Here is a 21,743-nt window from a genome sequence, read left to right as displayed (position 1 = left end):
GATAGAGAATAATTAATAGAAATTCCCACAAGCGGGGTTCTTCACATGGGATTCCATGGATCCCTGGGGAAGCCTATTGTATCCAAAGAAGTCGAATGAAAATTGTTTGGATACAGTTTTTGTTTTTGTTTTTTTTAGAAGGAGCCTGTTATTTTTCATCAGACTTCCAAAAAGTATAAAAATCTTTACTTAGGAGACTTTCTCCCTGACTCTCTTTTGAGCCAATAAAACACCACCTTTCCTAAAGATTTCCTCCAACTGTAAAACAACAAGAAAGAAAACTTTTAGAAACCACAAAGACCCGAAAAAGTAACCCTTTACTACTTGGAGTTCAAACAAATTTCCCTTGCCCTTTATTTTTAACGAGGTCCTCAGAAAACCAGAAAGAGACTCCTTCCACTGAAATTTTTCCTGAGTGAGGAATCATATTTGACTTAATTCACATTCAATTAATGAATAGTTTCATTTAAAGTTTTCATAGGTAACCACAGGAGAAATTTTTTAACTATGCGTTGAACACAAAATGTGCTGGTTTTACCATGCTGGCAAATCTTGGTAACAGAATAATGAATCTTAGTCAGCTACCATCGAGATTTTGTAAGTTACTATCAAATCCATATGTTCTGGCTTATCATAAAAGTGAAGTACAGATTTAAGGAATATTAAACCATGGGAAGTTTGTGTTTTTGTTTGTTTCTTTTTTTACATGTGGTTGACATACATTTATCTGCATGCAGAGTATATGAAGAACACACATCCATTTGTTCTATTTCTTTCTGACCGCTGAGTTAATCATCACAAGTTGAAATTATCTGTGTGTGTGATTATTTAGTGTCTATCTCCCACTGGTCTCTAAAGCTGCATGAAGGCAGGGACTGTATCCATCACATATTCGTACATGGTTATTATTATATTCCTGGCTTCTTGGGCACAGGACTCGTGTAGCCACAGAGGTCCCGTGCTGACAAGGACTCCATGTTTGGTTTAATGCTCTGCCATTTCTGTCTTCAATTACTTTTTAAAAGTCCTTTTAAAGAGAGCTGCATTTTCATTTTGCACTGCACCCCACAAATTATGTAGCCATCCTGTTCCCAGCAGCTATCAGGGTGGTAGCACACAGCAGACACTTACCATGAATTGCTAAATAAATAAATACATAGATAGAAACCAACCCAGTTTATACTTAATTCTGATCACATATCCTGCTTATATGAGAATTTTAAAGGTGTTTGACTGAATTTAAGGGAGATCCAGGATTGCCAGGTGACATGGGAAAGAAAGGAGGTAGAGGGCCACCTGGCACACCTGGATGTTCGGGCCCTGCTGCACCAGAGGGAGTTCCTGGGAATCCCGGAAGCCCTGGCCACCCAGGTGAGCTCTGGTTTTGCAAGCCAAAAGCTGCAAGCGAGAAGTGTGGTATGGCCCTTGCCTCCTAGAATAGTAAATGGAAAGCAGTTTAGGCTTTTGTACTACAATTGATTTTATTCAAATCTGATCTTCAAATTCGAAGACACTAAGAAACGGCAAATGAACCACAAGGAGTCCATTTCAGTCGACTTTGGTGACCTGAAATCTAAAAACCTCCTCCCGTAAACAAAACTTTGAGGGCGCTGCCTCAATGAATTCAGCCTAAAGACCTGAAATGTTAGCTTGTTGTCCAACTTTATATTAGTTTTCCAGGGTTTCCAAAGCAAATACCACAGATTGGGTAACTTAAACAGAAATTAATTTTCTCCTAGTTCTGGAGGCTGCGAATCTGAGATCCAGGTGTCGGCAGGGTTGATTTCTTCTGAGGCCTCTCTCGTTAGCTTGTAGGTGGCCACCTTCTCCAGGTGTCTTTCCTCTGTGTGTCTGTGTCCCAATCTTTTCTTATAAGGATATCAGTCATATTGTGTTAGGTACTGCCTTGGTGACCTCATTTTAACTTAATTGCTTCTTTAAAGACCCTACCTGGGAATTCCCTGGTGGTCCAGTGGTTAGGACTCCTCCAGGGGCCTGCGTTCAATCCCTGATCAAGGAACTAAGATCCCACAAGCTGTGTGGCATGGCCAAAAAGAAAGAAAGAAAGAAAAAAAAAAGACAATAAAGACCTACCTCCAAATGCAGTGATATTCTGAAATACTAGGGAGTTAGGACTTCATCGTATGCATTTGGGAGCAACACAATTTAACCCATAGCACTGTTGTTCTGAGGGTTTTGTTGTTGCTGTTTCCAGTTTAAACATTGGCTTGCTTTCTTATTTGCTTGTTATTTGGGTTGAAGTTTTCACTTTGATCAAAAACAACTGCTAAGCCACTGGTTTGCAGCTTCAAGTCTTACCTAAAGACAATATTTAAACTATCTTTTCAAACACGGAAAGGTTCAGTGGCTTTGCTGCTAACTCCCAATTAAAGTAATAAATCAGATATTGAGCGGTCCAAGGGGCTGGGGTATGCACACCTTTGAGAATGATTGGCCATGTCTCTGCTGTGCTTCTCTGGGGAAATAACAGCCTGAAGTGACTTGTCGCAGGAGTGCCCCTTGAAGGCCAGCTTGAGCGCAGTTGACTGTAAGAGCTGACTGTTTCAGCCATTGCTGGAATCATTTATCTTTTGGTTTTCTTTTTTTCCTTCCCCTCTCTCTTCATTTATAGGAAAGCCCGGTCCTGATGGTGATTTGGGGTCTAAAGGAATCAAAGGTTTCCCTGGCTCTCCAGGAATAAAAGGCCCTCCAGGTTCCATTTTTGTACTTTGTCTAGTTCCCTTTTGTGAGGGAAGCATATTTTCTTCTGAGGCTGGAATCTCTGTCTTCTGGTACCTCTGACCCATGACTGCTCCTTAGAAGGTAGCTCCCAGTTACCCAGTCTCCAGACGACAATGCAGAAAAGTGAGGTTAGGTATTTATACGGATCTAATTCAAAGATCAGCTGACCTACACATTCCAAAGTGAAAAATCCTCATGATAGCACTAACCTGTCCATGGTTTTCACTGTGAATTTAGCTTCATGTAGCTTCAGTTCTGAAAAATGAACACATTTCGCAGAATTCCACACATCTGGGGTTCACATTAGGCCACTGATAGGAAGTAAGTCCTTTCTTTGAATGGCTTTTTTTTTCCAGGCCCTCCAGGATTCCCAGGAAATCCTGGACCAGCGGGTGAGAGAGGTAATCAAGGACGTGATGGAATTCCTGGTCCAGCTGGAGAAAAAGGAGAAACAGGTACTGCTTGCTCATCATCTTGGATACTCTAGTTTATTTAGAATAATTAGTGTCACTGTAATCCTTCATGGCTCTAGAAATTCTTCCCCGACAGAACTGATGATCTTTAATGTGTTCTGGGTGTGTGATAATTCTTTCTGTAACCAAAGTGAAATTGACCAAGTGGAATAAATTTTGTATACATTGGTCAGTTTCACAATTTATATATATAAATACATATACATTTTATATGTATATATAAATTAACTGTATGTATGGAATATTAAAATGCCAAAATTTTCTCTTTCAGGTTTGCTGGGAGCACTTCCAGGCCCAAGAGGGAAACCTGGTCCTCAAGGTGAGCAGTTCTTCCTTCCTGAACCTGGTGATATACATTTTCAAGGACGGAATCTAATTTAATATGCCTGATAGATAAAATAAACTTAGCATACTGAATTAAATAAGTCCCAGTGGTAATATAGGATATGTATATTCTTAGTGTTCAAGTAAAAATGCTTCATTATTACCATCACCACGAAATGAACAAACTAGACACTGTGATCCAATTTTGGAATTTCCTTCCATGAAGGTCTTTAAACATGAAAAAGACTTCTGTATTTGCTTCGATGTTGTTAGCATGGTTTAAATGTATCACCTCCTAAAAAGTTGGAGGTGGAATTGATAGCTTCTCAAGGAGTTTCCTCTCCCTGCTGTTCTGAGATGCAGTAATAACACTAATCCTTTCCCACCTTGTTACCTTCATAGGTCTGATTCCAACCCCCAGAGCCAGCTTGTGGCTCAGGTTACTGTTTATTCAGGGATTCCCAGTAACTCTCTCAGCATCTCAGACACGGCAACTTACTGAATATGTCATTCAAAGAATATACAAGTTTTTGTTTGACACACTGCCAGTCTGGATTTCTCATGCCAGTGTTTCATAAGATAAGCAGCTTCTTTTAACTTTTTCCATTTTGTATAGAAACCTGCCAGAAGAAATACTAGATTATTTGCACCTTTTATTGACCCTTCTCAGCCGTAGGTCCTGTAGGTAGGAGTATTTTACTAGCAAAGATGCCTAAGCCCAGTGACGGCCTCTGGTTATTGATGCTCAAAAGAACCAGCAAAGAGTAGCCTGACGCTACAGAGAAACCCCACGGGGCAGGAACTGCTCTGACCTACCAGCTCAACTGTGAAAGTAGACAAGAGCCGTTCTTTCCCATTTCTGGATGATGCGATAGTCGTTTTGGTTGAGCTCAATGTCTGCACGTCTCTCAGACCCTTCCCTCCCTCCTGAACATAAAGGCTTTTCATAGCCTAGTTTTAGAATTACGGTCAAAAGGGGAGTTCCCGTTCATTTTCCTAGGCTAAGCTCACAGTTTAACCATGTGTAATGAGGACACTTTAGCATTTAATTGGAAATAAAATTTGAGACCAAACGATCAAATCTTAAATTAAAAAGCCTTTAAAAACAACAAATAGCCTAATTATGAAAGTAAATGATTATGCACCTCAGTCCCTCTAGGATAAATAAATATGGAGACGAGGTCATTGATACTTGGAAGGTATGAATCCTTTTAATTAGTTTTAATTCTCCCAAATCCCCAAAAGAAATCATATTGTAAAACAAGGAAGCATCTTCATGGACATGGAATATACAACTCAAGACAGCATCTTGGTGCCTCAGACCATTGCCAGACCCTGTCGTACAATTACAGCATTTCAGAGCTTGAAGAGAGCTGAAATCATCTAAATACTTTCTTTTAAAGGTATAAATTGCAGGCATACAAAGAGCTAAAGAACGTGATAGACAAAGGGCTAGATATTCAAGTCATCAATTTTATTTTCATCATCCCGCTAAGCCTTCCCTGCATAATAAATAACTTCCCAAGCCCTTTCCTGTGCCACCAGCCCCCTCCTCACTTGTCCTTCTTCCTTTCTTCTGTCTCCCATTTTCATGCCATTTACCACTTCTAGAATAACACAAAGATGGGAGAGAAGAGGGAGAGATTATTTTCAATTCATACAACATCTTCCATTTATGAATGTCAAAGCACAATTTCTTGAAAGTTCTCTGAGATGAAAAATATTAGTATTAAGTTGTGACCTTTTGCAGGGTCTTCTTTGGTAAATCCAAACCTCTCGCCACATTTGTCCCTTCCAGACTAGTGTTTGTGTTATGGGGGAGAAGTAACCAGAGGACAGAATGGGGATGGCAACTTTGTCGTTCCTTTTTCTGGGCTTGTCTGGGCAACACTTTAAATGCACAAACCAGCCATGAAGTTTAGCTTTTTTTTTTTTAATATATGTATGTATTTATTTACTTTTGGCTGCTTGGGTCTTTGTTGCTGCGCGCGGGCTTTCTCTAGTTGCAGCGAGCAGGGGCTACTCTTCATTGTGGTGCATGGGCTTCTCATGCGGTGGCTTCTCTTGTTGCAGAGCTCTAGGCGCGCAAGCTTCAGTAGTTGTGGCTTGCAGGCTCGGGATTAGTTGCTCCGCAGCATGTGGGATCTTCCCGGACCACGGCTCGAACCCTTGTTCCCTGCATCAGCAGGTGGATTCTTAACCACTGTGACACCAGGGAAGTCCCGAAGTTTAGCTTTTTAGTGCTCTATTGAATTATCAGTGATTGAATAATATCATTGTAATTAAATATCACCAGATAATAATGATTATGGCTTACATGGACAGAGTACTTTAAAGGTTACACCATGCTTTTCCATCTGTATATTCTCTCACTTGATATTTAAAAAACTGAGTTAAGTCAGATATCACCTTCATTTTTTATCTTTTTTTTTTTTTTTTTTTGGCTGTGCTGGGTCTTTGTTTCTCTGAGAGGGCTTTCTCTAGTTGCGGCAAGCGGGGGCCACTCTTCATCGCGGTGCGCGGGCCTCTCATTATCGCAGCCTCTCCTGTTGCAGAGCACAGGCTCCAAACGCTCAGGCTCAGTAGTTGTGGCTCACGGGCCTAGTTGCTCCGCGGCATGTGGGATCCTCCCAGACCAGGGCTCGAACCCGTGTCCCCTGCATTGGCAGGCAGATTCTCAACCACTGCGCCACCAGATAAGCCCCCTGGCAGGAGTTCTTTAGACCCAACCAAGTTGTCAATTACTTGCCGCGCAGTCTTAATTTGGATGTTTGGTGGTCGTCTGGGTGGATCTTTTCACGTCCAAAGAGATAGAGCAATAGGAGAATGAGAAAGACTGAGGGGGAAAAGCCTTGGCCTCAGTGCGCTTCTTCACAGCCAGAGAGCTGGTCTCTGCCAGACCCTGCAGGCGACGTCAGCTGCCACTTAACGGGCTACTCGAATCTCCATGGCTCAGGATAAGGCCCAGCCACCCTTCAGAGGGGAGCCATAGCCCAATAGGCGGATCGAGATTATGGCCTTTGAGGCCCCGCATTGGGTGCCAGAAAAGATGTTGCAGGAAAGAGAGTGGGGTGCGAGAGGATGGTCACATCCCAAGTCATGTCTGAGTCCCTGGGATGGCCGCCAAGTGTGGGTTCTTGGCTTCGTGCAGGCAAGAATTCAAGAGCAAGACAAAGTGCAAGAAGGTTTATTCAGGGAGATACACACTCCATAGACAGAGTGTGGGCCATCTTGGAAGGCAAGAGGCCTCACCTTCATTTTTTAAATAAGAAAACGGAGACTTGTAACAGTGAAGAGACTTTATCAGGATCAAACAGCTAGTTGGAGTCAGGACTGAGTCTAGTCTAGACCCAGTCCTTGTAGACCTGTATCTCTTTTGTCAGCCTCTTAAAAAAAATTATCTTGTGAAGCTTAACACCTTTAATCAAAGTGTCTACATTATTAGGGATAACCACAAACTATAACACCACATATAGGGGCATTACAGGAACTTATCAGGCGTTTTCCTTTGCAGGAGCCAAAGGAGACAGGGGAGCCCCAGGCTTTCCGGGCCTCCCTGGCAGGAAAGGGCCAGTGGGAGATGCTGGGCCTCGAGGGCCCATTGGCATGACAGGACCTCAAGGGCCACCAGGCTTTCCTGGTTCAATCATCCCTGGCCAAAAAGGAGATCGAGGTCCACCTGGCAGAAGAGGAAACCCAGGTAGAGGATCTACTTCTAAATACGATGAAAGAATGAAAGTAACATTTGATGTCTTTCAATCTTCTCGTGACCATCTTGCCTCTTTTCCCCTCTGGTCTTCTCTGTCTTCCCATGCCCACCTGTCCTCACATGGGGTGCAGTAAGGCTGTTGGTGTTGAGGCAGAGGGACCTGTTTGAAAAATTAGTACATACCAAATTAATGAGCCTGGAAGAGAGAGATGCATCCATTCATCAATATTTATTGAGCTCCTACTCTGTATAAGGTACTGGGTTAGACACAGACCCTGCTCTAACAGACCATCATCAGGCAGAAGCAGTTCCTGCCTTGTGCCAGGCGCTTGGCTGGCATTATCTCATTCACAATCCTGTCACACCCCACGAGGCAAAGTATGTTCGCTGTAACGATAAAGTGCAGAGTTTGCTCTTCATTCAAAAGGGTAACTGACAGGAGCTGCAAAGCCCCCTGAGTGGCAATACTGACGGGCTTTTTGTAAATTCAGGTGAGCCTGGTCCCCCTGGACCTGAAGGGGGTCCTGTAGAAGGCATAAAAGGAGACAAGGGATTTATGGGCCAGCCTGGCCCAAGAGGTCCGCCTGGAACTGTAGGAGACATGGGGCCACCAGGTCATCCGGTAAGTGTGGAAAATTATTTTGACATCTTAGATTCTTCTAAATCGATTGCCAGGATCAGATGTAACTGGAGGCAACAAAAATTTCCCACTTGTGATACTTCTGTGTAGTGCACCCCAAAAAAGATGGAGTCCAGGAGGTTCAAAGAATCAAAGAATCTTAAGAGTTGGACAGATTTGGTCTCCAAGAGGCCTCTGAAAGTTTGGTCCATATGGGACCCTTCTCTATGTCATTCCCGACCTTTTCTTGTTTAGACTCTGAACAGTTCCATTCTAGATGACAACATATTTTTTCTCTATTAATATGCTTTCAAAATGATCTTTGCCAGGCTTCCCTGGTGGCGCAGTGGTTGAGAGTCCGCCTGCCGATGCAGGGGACGCGGGTTCGTGCCCCAGTCCGGGAGGATCCCACATGCCGCAGAGCGGCTGGGCCCGTGAGCCATGGCCGCTGAGCCTGCGCGTCCGGAGCCTGTGCTCCGCAACGGGAGAGGCCACTACAGTGAGAGGCCCGCGTATCGCCAAAAAAAAAAAAATTATCTTTGCCATCCCCTAAATGTCTATTTATTTTCTCCCCATGACATACCTTCCAGTATTTGTAAATAGCTGCCATTTCCTTCTATTTTCTCTCCCAATAAATATATGGTTTTTTTTTTTCTCAAATTCAGTTTAAGATGTCATCAGCTCTGCCTCTATTCTGAATATATCTTAGTTTGTCAATACGTTAAAAATGCAGCCCCCGGGACAAACACCTTACAGGAGTAAGAACGCAGTACCCCACAGAGTGGCTAGAGGATGGAAGAGTCTCACTATCCTGAACATTCTGTTTTATAATCCAACCTAAAATTCCACATGAGCTGTTTGGCAACCTCATTACCACACAATCATCACACATTGAGCTTATAGTCAACGAAAGACCTTGTGCCTTTTCCTCATGAACTGCTACTATGTTTTCTCCATTACTTTTTTTTTATTTTTATTTTTGGCTGTGTTGGGTCTTTGTGCTGCACGTGGGCTTTCTCTAGTTGCAGCGAGTGGGGCTACTCTACGTTGCGGTGCAGGGGCTTCTCACGGCGGTGGCTTCTCTTGCTGCGGAGCACGGGCCCTGGGCACGCTGGCTTCAGTAGTTGTGGCACGCGGGCTCAGTAGTTGTGGCTCGCGTGCTCTAGAGCACAGGCTCACTTGCTGTGGCTCATGGGCTTAGTTGCTCCACGGCATGTGGGATCTTCCTGGACCAGGGCTGGAACCCGCATCCCCTGCATTGGCAGGTGGATTCTTAACCACTGCGCCACCAGGAAAGCCCTCTCCATTACTTTTTGTCTTGTCTGTTTGTGTACTTGCGACATAAGGGCAGAACTTTCACATTTACCTTCCTTAATTATCATCTTGTTCCTTCAGGCTCATGTTTCCAGCCTATTAAAATCTCTCAATTCACAGCATCTCACTCAACACTATGGCACCTTCCCTAGCTTTCTCTTAACAGCATATTTGAAAAACCTGATCCCTCTGTTTACATCAAATTCTTGGAAACTAATGAGGAAATTGGTTATGTCATAGATGTTCTGTGTTTCCTTGTGATGGGTAATGAGGTTCTTCAGCATGGCTTCTTGTCAGGAAACATGTTACACTCTCTTAAGCTCTCTTGGTATTTGGTTTCCAGAATCTACCTTTTTAAAACTTTTTTTTTAAGTGAGATATTTGCCCAACTCCAGTCTTAGGTATTTCTCATGTTCTCCGTGATTCTTTGAAAGTGGCAAACACTAATCCTATGATCACACTGAAAGTCCTTCCAAGGACACTGGGATGTGGAAAGTCTGGTTTGGAAATGCGATCTCTCTTAAATCCCCTGTGCCTCCAAGGTTAGTCTAGGCTTCTACATTTGCGCTTGAAAGAAAATTCTTCTTGATGGATATCTAAACTGACTCCTTGCCCTTAACCGCTCTCTCCTTGCAGGAAGCAGCTTCTTCTCCACCCTAGGGCAGGGCCTGGCACCAGAGCTTCCTCCCTGGTTATCTTTACCACCGGAGAACAGGCCAGACTTCAGAAGCCTGAGACTCCTTGATCACATGGTTGTTTTCTCTCTCTCCTTTTTTTTTTTTTTTCCTGTGGTACGTGGGCCTCTCACTGCTGTGGCCTCTCCCGTTGCGGAGCACAGGCTCCGGACGCACAGGCTCAGCGGCCATGGCTCACGGGCCCAGCCGCTCCGCGGCATGTGGGATCCTCCCGGACCTGGGCACGAACCCGCGTCCCCTGCATCGGCAGGCGGACTCTCAACCACTGTGCCACCAGGGAAGCCTCCTCTCTCCTTTTTTAACCTCACACCACCTTATCTAAGAAATAGGACTGTTCTTTCTTTCATCTTCTAGCTCCAAAGACAGCAGGCTGAAAGACCAGTTTTGTTATTGTCGGCATTTTCCATGACCTTCAATTCATTGTTTTCAAGTAATAGCATTCTATCTCATTCATATGGACAGTATAAGAGTAGATGCAATATACATTCTGACATAGAACTCTTTTCGGAAGCCCTGTTCCCTCCCGGCTCCTCCGATGGCCTTGCTTGAGCATTTCATGGTCACAACAGCAATTAGTCTGAACCTCATAAGGAGGGAGCATCTCTGCCCGGTCAGACCACTGCATCTTTGCCAAACATGCATGTCAAAACTCCCCTGTCAACCCCTTCATGCTCTCATCCCTGGAACCTTTACTTCTATCACTCTGACCAGAGTAAGTTATAACCCTGATGGCTTAGTTAGAATGATGGTGGGTGCTACAATTCAACAGCAACTCTGTTGCCTTTGCAAGAATTACAAATACAAATTATAATTTTCATCCTGGCAATCTGGTACCTATTCTTCCTGAAAGATCTTCAAATACTGGGCAGTTCACTTTAGAATACAGAATATCCAATTGTATCCAATACTCACACCAACACACATTAACATGAGAAGTTATGTTGGCTCTTAGGCTTAAAGGTAGTTTTTACTTCTTTCTTATTGAAAATGACAGTCGTAAGGTGAGGTAGGTGGCACAGGAGTTACAGGAGGTGAAATACTGGATTGGAATGTAAAAATGATGTCTGACAACTTTAACTCATTCTGACCCAACATAGTATTATATCCTATATGCTTTAAAAAAAAACAAACTGTAGTGAGTATTGTGATTTTAAAAATATGTCTGTTGCTCTGCTCTTTCTTTTTTAAAATATAGGGAGTACCAGGTGCCCCAGGTCTGCCAGGGGTCAGAGGTGATCCTGGATTCTATGGATTTCCGGGCATAAAAGGTACTGTTTTTGTGCACTACTCTTTGGATGCAAAGACAATGACCATGATTCATATTTTAGGGTACACAAATGTTTACTGAACCCCTACGGTCACCACAGACAGTTGGGGTACAAATAGGACGTCAGTATGAACGAAGAAGGAAGACTTCACCAGCACACAACCCCAGGGGCCTTAAAAATTAAACCATACCTTAAGGATGGAAACTATAGAAAAACTCAAAACAGGAACAGTTTAAAGTGGTTACCTTTGAGAGTACTGATGTGTGTCGGGCTGGGGGATGAGGAACTACATCAGTGGCAACAGTATTGCTTTGAATGGTTTATTTTACTTTGTGCATGTGTGATAATTTTAAGAAGCTGAAAATCTAAAAGAATATTCACCAAGCTGATAATGGGGGAGGGTAAGTAAATAAATTTAAACTTCAGGTTTCAGAAAATAATTCTCACATCTTCCGTAAGGGTGCTATGATCTCAAATGACATTTTGAATATTGGATTTGTTGTCTTCGCTGGTTAAACCCACTGGTATTGTTTTGTGTGTGCAGGGAATCTATTATCATAGACTAAAGAGATGCCACACAAGAATTCCAACCGAAGTGAACAAAACCATGTTTCTGTGAAAGACAAACTTTCCCAGGTCTGAGGGAGGACAAGCTGGAGTTTAAAGAGAGCCTTTTCAATGCTTTCAACCACTGGCTCTTCAAGGAGCAAAATAGCATAGAAGAAATCAAAGCAAGTGATTTTGAGGAGTCTCCCTAGACACTGGGTTGGTGAACACTGTCAGACAGCCTGGGGAAAAGGTGTGCACCTGCCACTGCCCCGAGTCTCAGAACAGGAGCAGCTAAGACTTGAAAACTTATAGAAAGGCCCTACTAAAGAAAGAAATATTCTGGTGAAATATTTACAGGTATATAGAGGGAAGATTCGTAAAATCAGTTCTTTGGAATATGTTCCATGAAACACATTCAAATAGTCTCTTAGATTCCAGAATAAGACTGTCTGTCATCTGGCACTACCTATGAGTTTGCACTTCTTTATGTGGAAATTTTTAATCCCCAAAGGGAAAAATACTTAGGCCTCTTCTGGTAGATGTAAGCAAATGTTAACACTATCCTCAAGTTCTGATATCCAGTGGATAATTTATAGTGTAGTTGCCAGTTACCTTTGGGTAATATAATTGTTTTATTATATTTCTGCTATGAATATCATGTTTAGTATTAAGTTCTTACTAAGTAATCAGATGTAATGTCTACATTTTGTCAAGATTTTTTAAAAGAGAATATTTCTCCAAATCGATGGTGCTTGGTAACATTTCATTCATGTCAAAGACTGTTTGGGAGAGAAATCTTACCACTTTCATAGTTTACGTCAAAGTAGATATTCTATATGAGCTCATGAGAGTTCCTAACATAACTAACTTTGGGCTACTAGTAAAGCTAGAGTAATAAGCTGATAAAGTAGATAACTGTTGACAACCAATATAATTCACTAGGAAGTGCTAAAATAGGTTTTAATGTCACTTCATATTTTACCTTAAATATTAAATTGAATTGGTTTCTGAACTTAAAAAGTGAACTCTTAGGAATGCTTCCCCTTCAATGCTAAAATACTAGTTCTTAATGCCTACTTCTAGAATATATTTTTAATAGACATTAAACATGGCTAATTGGGTCCAAATGAAATTCCACAACCCACACAAATATAACTAAGTTGCAGCCATTGTCACAGAACTCATAACCTCTGGTCCTAACTGCCATTATCTAGAGTCGACCATCAACCTAAAGAGCTAGGAAACCCATTGTTCTATGTGGAATCACATTGCCTTTTTATTTTTTTTAAGGGGAGAAGGGTGATTCAGGATTTCTGGGACCAAGTGGACCTCCAGGGCGAATTGGGCCAAAAGGACCACCTGGTAAATATTATTTCTTTAGTATTGCTGTCCATGAAGAAACAGTAACTTATCAGGAAAGCCATCATCTTCTTATATGTTCATGTCAATAGGTGTACGTGGAGACCCTGGCACAGTGAAGATCATCTCCCTTCCAGGAAGCCCAGGCCCACCTGGCCCAGCTGGAGAACCAGGGATGCAAGGAGAACCTGGGCCCCCGGGGCTACCGGGAAACCCAGGTGTGGAACTGGCAGCATTGACTGGGATCACTAGGAAGCAGTTGAACCAAAATACCTGTAAAGAACTTTGGAAACAAATGATACAACTTAACAGAAAATGTTACACTTTACAGTGTTTTTAATAATCAGCTTTAGCATTGAGCTCATTTTACTCTTGACCAGCAAATAAAACTCCTTTTGAGTCTATTGAAAACTGTTGTGTATAGTATAAACAAATACACTTTAGGAAACTCAGGATTTTTTTGGTTAAGGTAAAAGTATGAAGTCTATCTTCTCTGACAACTGTCATTCTTAGAGTTCTGACTATTTATAAATGATTGCCCAAATAAACCTGAGTTTCAGGTATTTATACTTTTCTAACAGTTTGTACGGTACTTGGAAGAGTAGTAAATGCAAATGTATGCTTAATATTATGAAATCTTTTCAAAATATTGGTTCATGGCAATTGACTAACCCTTTTTTATAGTCTTAGCATATTGTAATAGACTTCTGAATGGAATTGTTGTGTTCTACATTTGCCTGAATCACCTGGGAGATAAGAGAGAGATGATTTATTACTTTGATCAATACAAGGGCATAGTGAATTCTGGAGCGGCATAAATCAAAATGGTAGCACAATTTTAAACTGCTGTATTTCATATACTCCTAGTTCACTTTTCAGGGTTTTTTTTTTCCCCCTGGGAAGTAGAGTGTAACATGTTGGATGACCAACTGTCCCAGTTTGCCCAGTCTGTTGTCTTTGCAGGACTTTTATTGCTGAAACTGTAGAAGTCTTGGGTAAACTGGGATGGTTGGCCACCCTGCTTTTTTTTCTATATGATCCATTCAATACAAGGTTGGTTTTTTTTGCCTAGGACCCTGTGGGCCAAGAGGTAAACCAGGCAAGGATGGACTACCAGGAACCCCTGGACCAATTGGAGAAAAAGGCAACAAAGGTTGTAAAGGAGAGCAAGGTAAACAAACAGCTGGCTGTTCTCCTTCACTGAAGGAGAGCTATTACCCATATATATACAGGGAAAGGAGCCTTGTTCAAATTTGTGACTATAAGATCTAGATCTAGATCTTTCAATTTGTGTTGTGCAGATTAGACTAAAAGCCGGGGCAAAATGTTCTTTCGGAAGAAGGCAGAAAATCAAGAGTTACTGGAATAAACCATTCTTCCTATCTGTTAACTGGACAAATGTACTTCAGATTTTTAACCTGAGGACACACAGGCCTAATGAAACACCAGTTCTATTTTCAGAAAAGCGGATACTGTGTACTTAGTTGATAATATCTACTTGTAAGAGTAGCACCTAAGTACATAGTTGGAAAAACATTACCTTGATATGAACAGAAGAGCAACTTAGTATCCCTATTTAGGAAAGCTGTCTTTTAACTTTGCCATTCTTGAATACTAACTCAACAACTCATGTGCGTGTCCCAAAAGGGGGCCTCTTTAGTCTGAACATAAACTTACATGTGTCAATTTGATATGCCCAGATCAAAACCTACCTTCTGCAAAAGTTTCAAAAGCACCTTTCTAGAAAATACCCAGCTCTCCAAATCTTATTTTTTAGGATTGCTGACTTTATTAAAGTAAGAGAAAACTCTAAATGTGATTTCGAATTCATTGACATATGCCCAGATCTACTATAATACAACTGTAAAGACTAGAGATTTGTCTTTAAATATGCTAACTAATAATATTAATTGTAATGTTAACTGCATAATCACTCATGACTTAATATTGTCCTGAGTGCTTTAAAACATTTAAAACATTATTAATCATTCGACTTTCCTTAAAAATGTGTTTTTCAAAATGGTAAAAAATAAAACTCTTATTAATAATCCCATAAATTTAAAAACTTTACTGACCAAGTCTGGGTTACAGAATGGGGCCAAAGCAAGAGCAAGGCTACTACAACACAAACTGTGCTGAGAATTATGCACAAGTAGACAGAGTTTGTCTTGATGTCAGGCACCACAGGGCAATACGAAGATGAAAACGTGATCTCAAAAGACTCATCGTCAGATATACACAAATATCTATCGTAAGAGGCATTTGTAATAAAATAGTCAACATTTAAGAATATTCTTTGGCCATTTTATAAACCATTATTCTTTAGGACTCCTTTCTGTATTTGAGGCTTAATAAATATATGTAAACATTTAAATTCTTATTTTGGAAAAACAAGTTTGAGGTTTCATTTGTGTTGCAACGTGTTTAATGTGTTTTTTAAAGGACCGCCTGGATCCGATGGCCTGCCAGGCTTGAAGGGGAAACCTGGAGACACTGGACCACCTGCAAGGGGGACAACGATGAGGGGCTTTGTCTTCACCCGGCACAGCCAGACCACGGCGATTCCCTCCTGTCCAGAAGGGACAGAACCACTCTATAGTGGGTTTTCTCTTCTCTTTGTACAAGGAAATGAACAATCCCATGGACAGGACCTGGGTAATGCCCTCGTTCTCATTTCTAGCTACTTTGTTCCACATGCAGACTCTACATTTTTATGGCATGGGGTACTTCCCTCTGAAGTTAAGTATAAACCACCTGAGTATCTCACAGCACTTTTTAAAGAGAGTAAATAAGACATTGGCCTGTCTAATATTCATTCCGGAATGTAAGCTCTAGAAGGGGCCTGGCTCATGAATGTCAATCTAGCTCACCCTGTGCAACGCAAAGACTTTTCACTAAAATACCTGTCTGCTTTTTAATCTTCAAAGTAACATCTTTTCTAAAGATTTGTCTGGTTATTGGCTAGCATATACATATGAAGAACTGGGAATACTTTGAAGCAGACATTTTTCCAAGCAACCTCTGCTAGTCCTTAAATTCTAGACTGATTAGAAACGGCCACAGGAAGTGTTAAAGGTGGAAGAACGAAGGAGGATTTCTTTCCCTATTGGATCTTTAATTTCTATCAGTATTAAAACTTTTCAATCACACATTTTGTAAATAGCTCTTTTGTGTTGTCTTTCTCCAGTTTTTGCCATAGGTTGTGTTTTAATTAGCCTCTATCTAGTAATGATAATCAAAATAATTTGAATTTACTGAAAGTGACACCCAGTCTGATGTTTTATTAGGAACTCTTGGCAGCTGCCTGCAGAGATTTACTACAATGCCATTCTTATTCTGCAATATCAATGATGTATGTAATTTCGCATCTCGAAACGATTATTCATACTGGCTCTCAACACCAGCTCTGATGCCAGTGGACATGGCTCCAATTACTGGCCGGGCCCTGGAGCCTTATATTAGCAGGTAAAATCCCAATCCCTTAGTTTCGTGATGGGAGCAGTTGAATCACTTCGTTTGTAATGGAATGTAAGGCAGCACGTCATGGTGCAGAAAGTGGCGATGCTGCCATCTTCTTTGTTTCGTGTTACAGATGCACTGTCTGTGAAGGTCCTGCAATTGCCATAGCTGTTCACAGCCAAACTACTGATATCCCCTCATGTCCTCCTGGCTGGATTTCTCTCTGGAAAGGATTTTCTTTCATCATGGTAAGGAGAAAAGGAACAGTAAATTCATAGTAAAGATAATCTGTGGAATCTTACCTTGGGCTGGATGAGACGTGGCCCCAGGAATATTGCTTGACATCAATATGCACAGTCTGTTGTGGATATTTGCTTGAAAATCTGCAAATATACTTTTTTTTTACTTCAAGTAAGTTGTTCTTTGGTAAATAATGGAGCATTTTAAAAAATAGACTTCTCAGAAAGAGACTACCCACAAATTCTAAGTAAGACATTTAAGTGTAGAGTAGCTACCATATTGGTAATAGAATGCCTTTTTTTAAAAATGTGGCAGCTGTTTTATATATCCTCCAAAAGCCTTCTGAAAACCCTGCAAGGTAGTTTCTATCATCTACAGTTTTACAAGTAAGAATGAAGTAAAGAAATTTCCCCAGGGTCTCACAACTAGTAAGTGGTAAGACTGGGATTTGAATCTGAGCCTGTCTGCTCCAAAATCTTTCTGCCTTATACTGTGACCCTTTGAAGTTCCTATGAAGATGGGAACTAAAAGAAACAGCCTTTTAAAGAAAAATTCCCGAGATGTAAGTACTAAATGAAGAAATCTAGGGATTAACATTTGTGATTCTGATACCTGCACAAATGTGGCTAGTGGTCATTCATATTCTGTGTAGCATCATTTATGATATACTCTTCCCCCTTCTTTACTCACAGATGTCCATTCATTCAATCATTAATTCACCAAATATTTATTTAACACCTACTATATGCCTTGACCATTCTAGGTACTAAGGATACTGGCAGTGAACCAAAGTTCCTGCTCTCATGGAGCTTATATCCTAGTGATAGACATATAAGCAAGAAGACAAAATAACAATAATAGTAATGAGTTCAGGTGGTGAACAGTCCTAGGAAGGAAATAAGGCAAGATAAGGGGAGAGACTGATAGGGATGAAGTCGAGGAAATCTTTTTGGAGGTTATATTTAAGCAGACCCCTGAATGACGAGGAAGAACCAGTCAGACCTGGGGAAAAGAGCATTCCAGGCAAAATAAATAGCTTTTATTTTATTTTTGATGACTATCCTTCAACTTGGAAGGTAGCTGGAGTGTTAGTAAATTTGGGTAAAGAAACACAAGAGGTTTAATTCATCCTTTCTGGGGTTTTTTCTTACTGTCTTCTATTACAACAAAGAACATTTTCGAGCACTGAAAATGTGAGCAGTATGCAAAGAATTCTTATTTGGATACTTTTATTATGATAGTTCACAAGTGCAGGTTCAGAGGGCGCTGGGCAGGCACTGGCATCCCCCGGCTCCTGCTTAGAAGAATTCCGAGCCAGTCCATTTATAGAATGTCATGGAAGAGGAACATGCAACTACTATTCAAATTCCTACAGTTTCTGGTTGGCTTCATTAGACCCCAGAAGAATGTTCAGGTAACTATTCACAGTCACGTTTAATCTGATGACTCAATTGCATAACGATTCAAAGGTTGCCTATGTTAGATTTTCATGCCCTGTGTGTTGATGTACTCACATCTAAAACATCTCCCCATGCCAATAAAATCCTGTTTAGCCTGTTTAGCCAATAAAATCCAGTTTACAAGTGGTCTAGAGTCAACAGGCAGCCCTGGTTTGTGCTACTGTACCAATAAAGACCAAAAAAAGTGTGATTTTTGTCATCACTAAATGTATTTAATATTTATATATGAATTTATAGACTACTGAATGAAACTGTCAACACTAAATGATCTGCTAATCTTAATTTACTGTATTGGAAGACTTGTGAGTAATACAGAGTATTAAAAGAATAAGAGTAGTTTTTATTTCAGAAAAAATGATCCATAACTTTGCACCTGCAAGTTGCTGCTAAATACAACTAAAATACTGACATAGATACCTCTTCAGAAATATACCTCCCTATAATAAAGTTTAAATGAGCTACAATATTCATTAATAAAACTCGAACCCAGGAAGTATTTCCCTTTTATCTATAAATTGATGAAACTTTTTGTGGGTTTTTTTCTTAGTTTTGTTTTGTTTTTTATTTCAGAAAACCTATTCCGTCAACTGTGAAAGCTGGGGAGTTAGAAAAGATAATAAGTCGCTGTCAGGTGTGCATGAAGAGGAGACATTGAAAAATAAAGAAAAAATAGAACTGTGACTTTTCATCCTAAATAACCAAGTAATGATAAAGAACATGCAGTTATTTAAGTATTTTTCTCTAACCGAACAGTATCGCCCTATGATGGCTTAGTACAAAGTTTCTATTTGTTTCCCCACACAACAAAGCATTCTTTTAAGTTAGTTCTGTGATACTGCTCTCTAAATCTGTACTGTGTCAAAGTTCCCTAACTCAAGGCAGTAGGCTTTTCACAAAATATCACTGAAATTGTATTCCATTTGTATCCAATGCACTAAGTAAATGGTGACTGTATAAAGTTTGATGCTACAAGTTAAGAGCTATTTGGTCTACTGGATTCCCAGGATTTGCCCCCCTTCTATTCCAATCTTGGAGACTCAGGGAGGCTAAATCTGTTTTAGATTGCCCAACCACCCGCTTCCTAAAGCTTTAGACCCTGGGTAGGGAAGGGGATGGAGACAAGTGGAATACTAGAGCATCATGAATAAACTGGACTTTTAAACCTGGTGAGTAACCTAAGGCCTAAGGGAACTGGAATTGAACTGAGGTTCATGGATTTTTCTAGTGCTTTTTCAAACATACCCAAGACTATGGCCAAAAGGGGGTTGCTCTGAGTGGAATCATAATAGCCTTGGAAATACTGTCTGGTTTTGGTTTACATTTTTTAAAAGATATTTTTGTTTGTCCATTGAATTCATTTCACTGCAGCAATATAGCTTGCTTATATTCAAACAGATACAATTTTTACCCTAGTGAATTAATTACATCCACACAAATAACAAGGACACTACTTCCTAGATGTGCACTTTATCCCCATCCCTATAAATCTTGGTGCATACCTTATAAAATAGTAGTTCAGCAATCCATGGAAGAAAAGTCATTTGTTAGCTAATCAGGCTCAGAATATTTTTCCTTTGCTCTAAATATTCCATTTAAACTGGGTGTTCAGAGATTTATTCCCTTGTTAACTATCTAATTCTTCCTTTGTAAAAACATGTTTTTGATATTCTTACAAACCATTGAAAGAGTCCATTGTGTAAAAATCTTAACGTACGAATTGTATAGTTTGGCAGTTGTATGTCAACTATGCTTCCTGATCCACCTAGGTGGAGTTGGTGGTGCTGATATTTAAATTCAGGTTATTGTTTCAGCCTCAGTTGCTCTGTAAGTGAAGATGTGACCCCAGAGGACAGCACAGACTGTGACCTTGGTTGGCATCCTTCACTGCTCATGTGACTACTGTCAAGCCATTTTTACATTTAAACTGAGAAGTGCATTTTACTTATTTACTTAGACTCATTTTTTTTTAGACTCATCTGATGCTAAGACTTCTTTTGCTCTAAAAATATCCTACTCTCTTAATTGTACTATCATGGCATAGGGCTAGCTGATCTCCACAAACCCTGTGTAGGTCAGCAATTCTCAAAATGTTGTCTCTAGACCAGCAGCATCAGCAGTATCTGGGTACTGGCCGTAAGTGCAAATTCGAGGGCTCATCCTAGACCTTTAGAATCAGAAACGCTGGGGGTAAGGCCCAGAAATCTGTGTTTTAACAAACCCTCCAGGTGATTTCTGATTGGGAAGAACTGCTCAAGGCAAACACTTAAGAAACAATTCTACAGTTACCAGGTACAGCTGGCTTTGGTTCACTGCCAGTATCATTGCTCCATCCATGCCTCTCTTTAAAGTCCAAAATCACAAATGACCTTGAGGTCATCTAATTTTACTAATAAGTGAATGCTCTATACTGGTGCTAATGCCAAATGACTGGCCTCTGCTTGTCCCCAAGCCTCCATCTTTTCTTGCCCTCTTATCAGTGTTTAACTTCTGAGGAAGACAAGTGATGCTAAAACCTTAAATTCCAATGAAGCCATATTAACAGTTGCTCAGTCCCACTTCTAAGACTGAGCATTAAAACATAGTTCATGTGCATTCCTTTCCAGATACCTATCAGTAGTTAATAAGGTTAGGAAGATTTAACTTTGTAGATAAATGTAAATAACTTGTTTCTTTTAAATTTCGGGCTTCAACTTTGGAATTTCACCGTGTGCTGAAATAGTGGATTTCTCAAAGGTCTTTTTACAAGATAAACATTATTAAGTAACTTATTTATAAAAGTATTACAATAATTCTAAATTTGAATTTTATTGTTAATTTAACTTACAAAGATTTTTCTATGCATCCAGTGTAACTTACTGCTACTAAACTTAATTTAATATTTACTCTATAACCAAATGAAATATATTTAAAATATATTGAATATTTTATATTATATCTTGACAAAATTACAATGTTGTAATGTACTAATATTTCTGTAATTACAACTTAAATATTATTTTATTGTATTGTCTAAGAATAAAATTGAAAAAATTATATCTGGTCTTATTTTTTTCAAAATGTAAACAAATTTTTTTGGATTGTAAAAACAGTGTATGTTCACTGTAAAAACAACAGCAATTATGAAGAAGAATATAAAACTTGCCATGATCTAACCCTCACCCCCACTCAACTTTTTTCTTGTAAATATATTTTTAAACAAAAATGGAATAAAAAGCATGCTGTCTTGAAACTAAATTTTTAAATCAAACTTAATACACTGTGGACATATTTTCACATCAATAGATAAGAACTAATCATTATTTACATGGATTTCCTACATAAATCAATGAATTGATGGACATTTATTTTAGTTTTATTATGGACATATTATACACATTTTATCTTACATTTGTCCAATTATTTACTCAGGATAAGTCTCTAGGAGGAAAACTGAAGAATCAAAGGACTTGCAATCTTAGGCCTTTCAGAGAGAGAGAGAGAGAGAGAGAGATACATATATATATATATATATATATATATATATATATATATA

At 40.1% G+C, this 21,743-nt stretch overlaps 1 protein-coding gene and 1 long non-coding RNA gene across 4 annotated transcripts in view; one reads left to right on the top strand and one right to left on the bottom strand.

The window, feature by feature from the left end:
- The window catches only part of COL4A3 (collagen type IV alpha 3 chain), a 133,976-nt gene extending 112,913 nt beyond the window's left edge, over positions 1-21,063 (top strand). For 2 of the 3 annotated variants that reach the window (XM_029224497.1, XM_029224499.1), the window contains 15 exons: positions 1,245-1,371; positions 2,633-2,713; positions 3,099-3,197; positions 3,487-3,534; positions 7,054-7,239; positions 7,740-7,870; positions 11,072-11,144; positions 12,984-13,055; positions 13,145-13,270; positions 14,125-14,223; positions 15,495-15,707; positions 16,340-16,517; positions 16,645-16,759; positions 17,993-18,165; positions 18,782-21,063. In XM_029224497.1, coding sequence (XP_029080330.1) covers positions 1,245-1,371; positions 2,633-2,713; positions 3,099-3,197; positions 3,487-3,534; positions 7,054-7,239; positions 7,740-7,870; positions 11,072-11,144; positions 12,984-13,055; positions 13,145-13,270; positions 14,125-14,223; positions 15,495-15,707; positions 16,340-16,517; positions 16,645-16,759; positions 17,993-18,165; positions 18,782-18,866 — 1,806 coding nt within the window. In that variant the 3' untranslated portion in view covers positions 18,867-21,063. The remainder of the gene's footprint in view (positions 1-1,244; positions 1,372-2,632; positions 2,714-3,098; positions 3,198-3,486; positions 3,535-7,053; positions 7,240-7,739; positions 7,871-11,071; positions 11,145-12,983; positions 13,056-13,144; positions 13,271-14,124; positions 14,224-15,494; positions 15,708-16,339; positions 16,518-16,644; positions 16,760-17,992; positions 18,166-18,781) is intronic. The other variant, XM_029224498.1, reaches the window with a different exon arrangement.
- LOC114896493 overlaps positions 7,177-21,743 on the bottom strand; it is a 15,522-nt gene continuing 955 nt past the window's right edge. The window contains exons 2-3 of the long non-coding RNA XR_003793821.1: positions 16,814-16,894; positions 7,177-7,408 (exon numbers count right to left, since the gene is read on the bottom strand). This is a non-coding gene — a long non-coding RNA (uncharacterized LOC114896493). The remainder of the gene's footprint in view (positions 7,409-16,813; positions 16,895-21,743) is intronic.

The sequence above is a fragment of the Monodon monoceros genome, unplaced genomic scaffold (genome assembly GCF_005190385.1).
Source record: "Monodon monoceros isolate NGI ecotype Baffin Bay Population unplaced genomic scaffold, NGI_Narwhal_1 Super_Scaffold_16, whole genome shotgun sequence".
Lineage (NCBI taxonomy): Eukaryota > Metazoa > Chordata > Mammalia > Artiodactyla > Monodontidae > Monodon > Monodon monoceros.
Note: the sequence above shows the minus strand (reverse complement) of the source record. Positions and strands in the feature narration are given on the sequence as shown.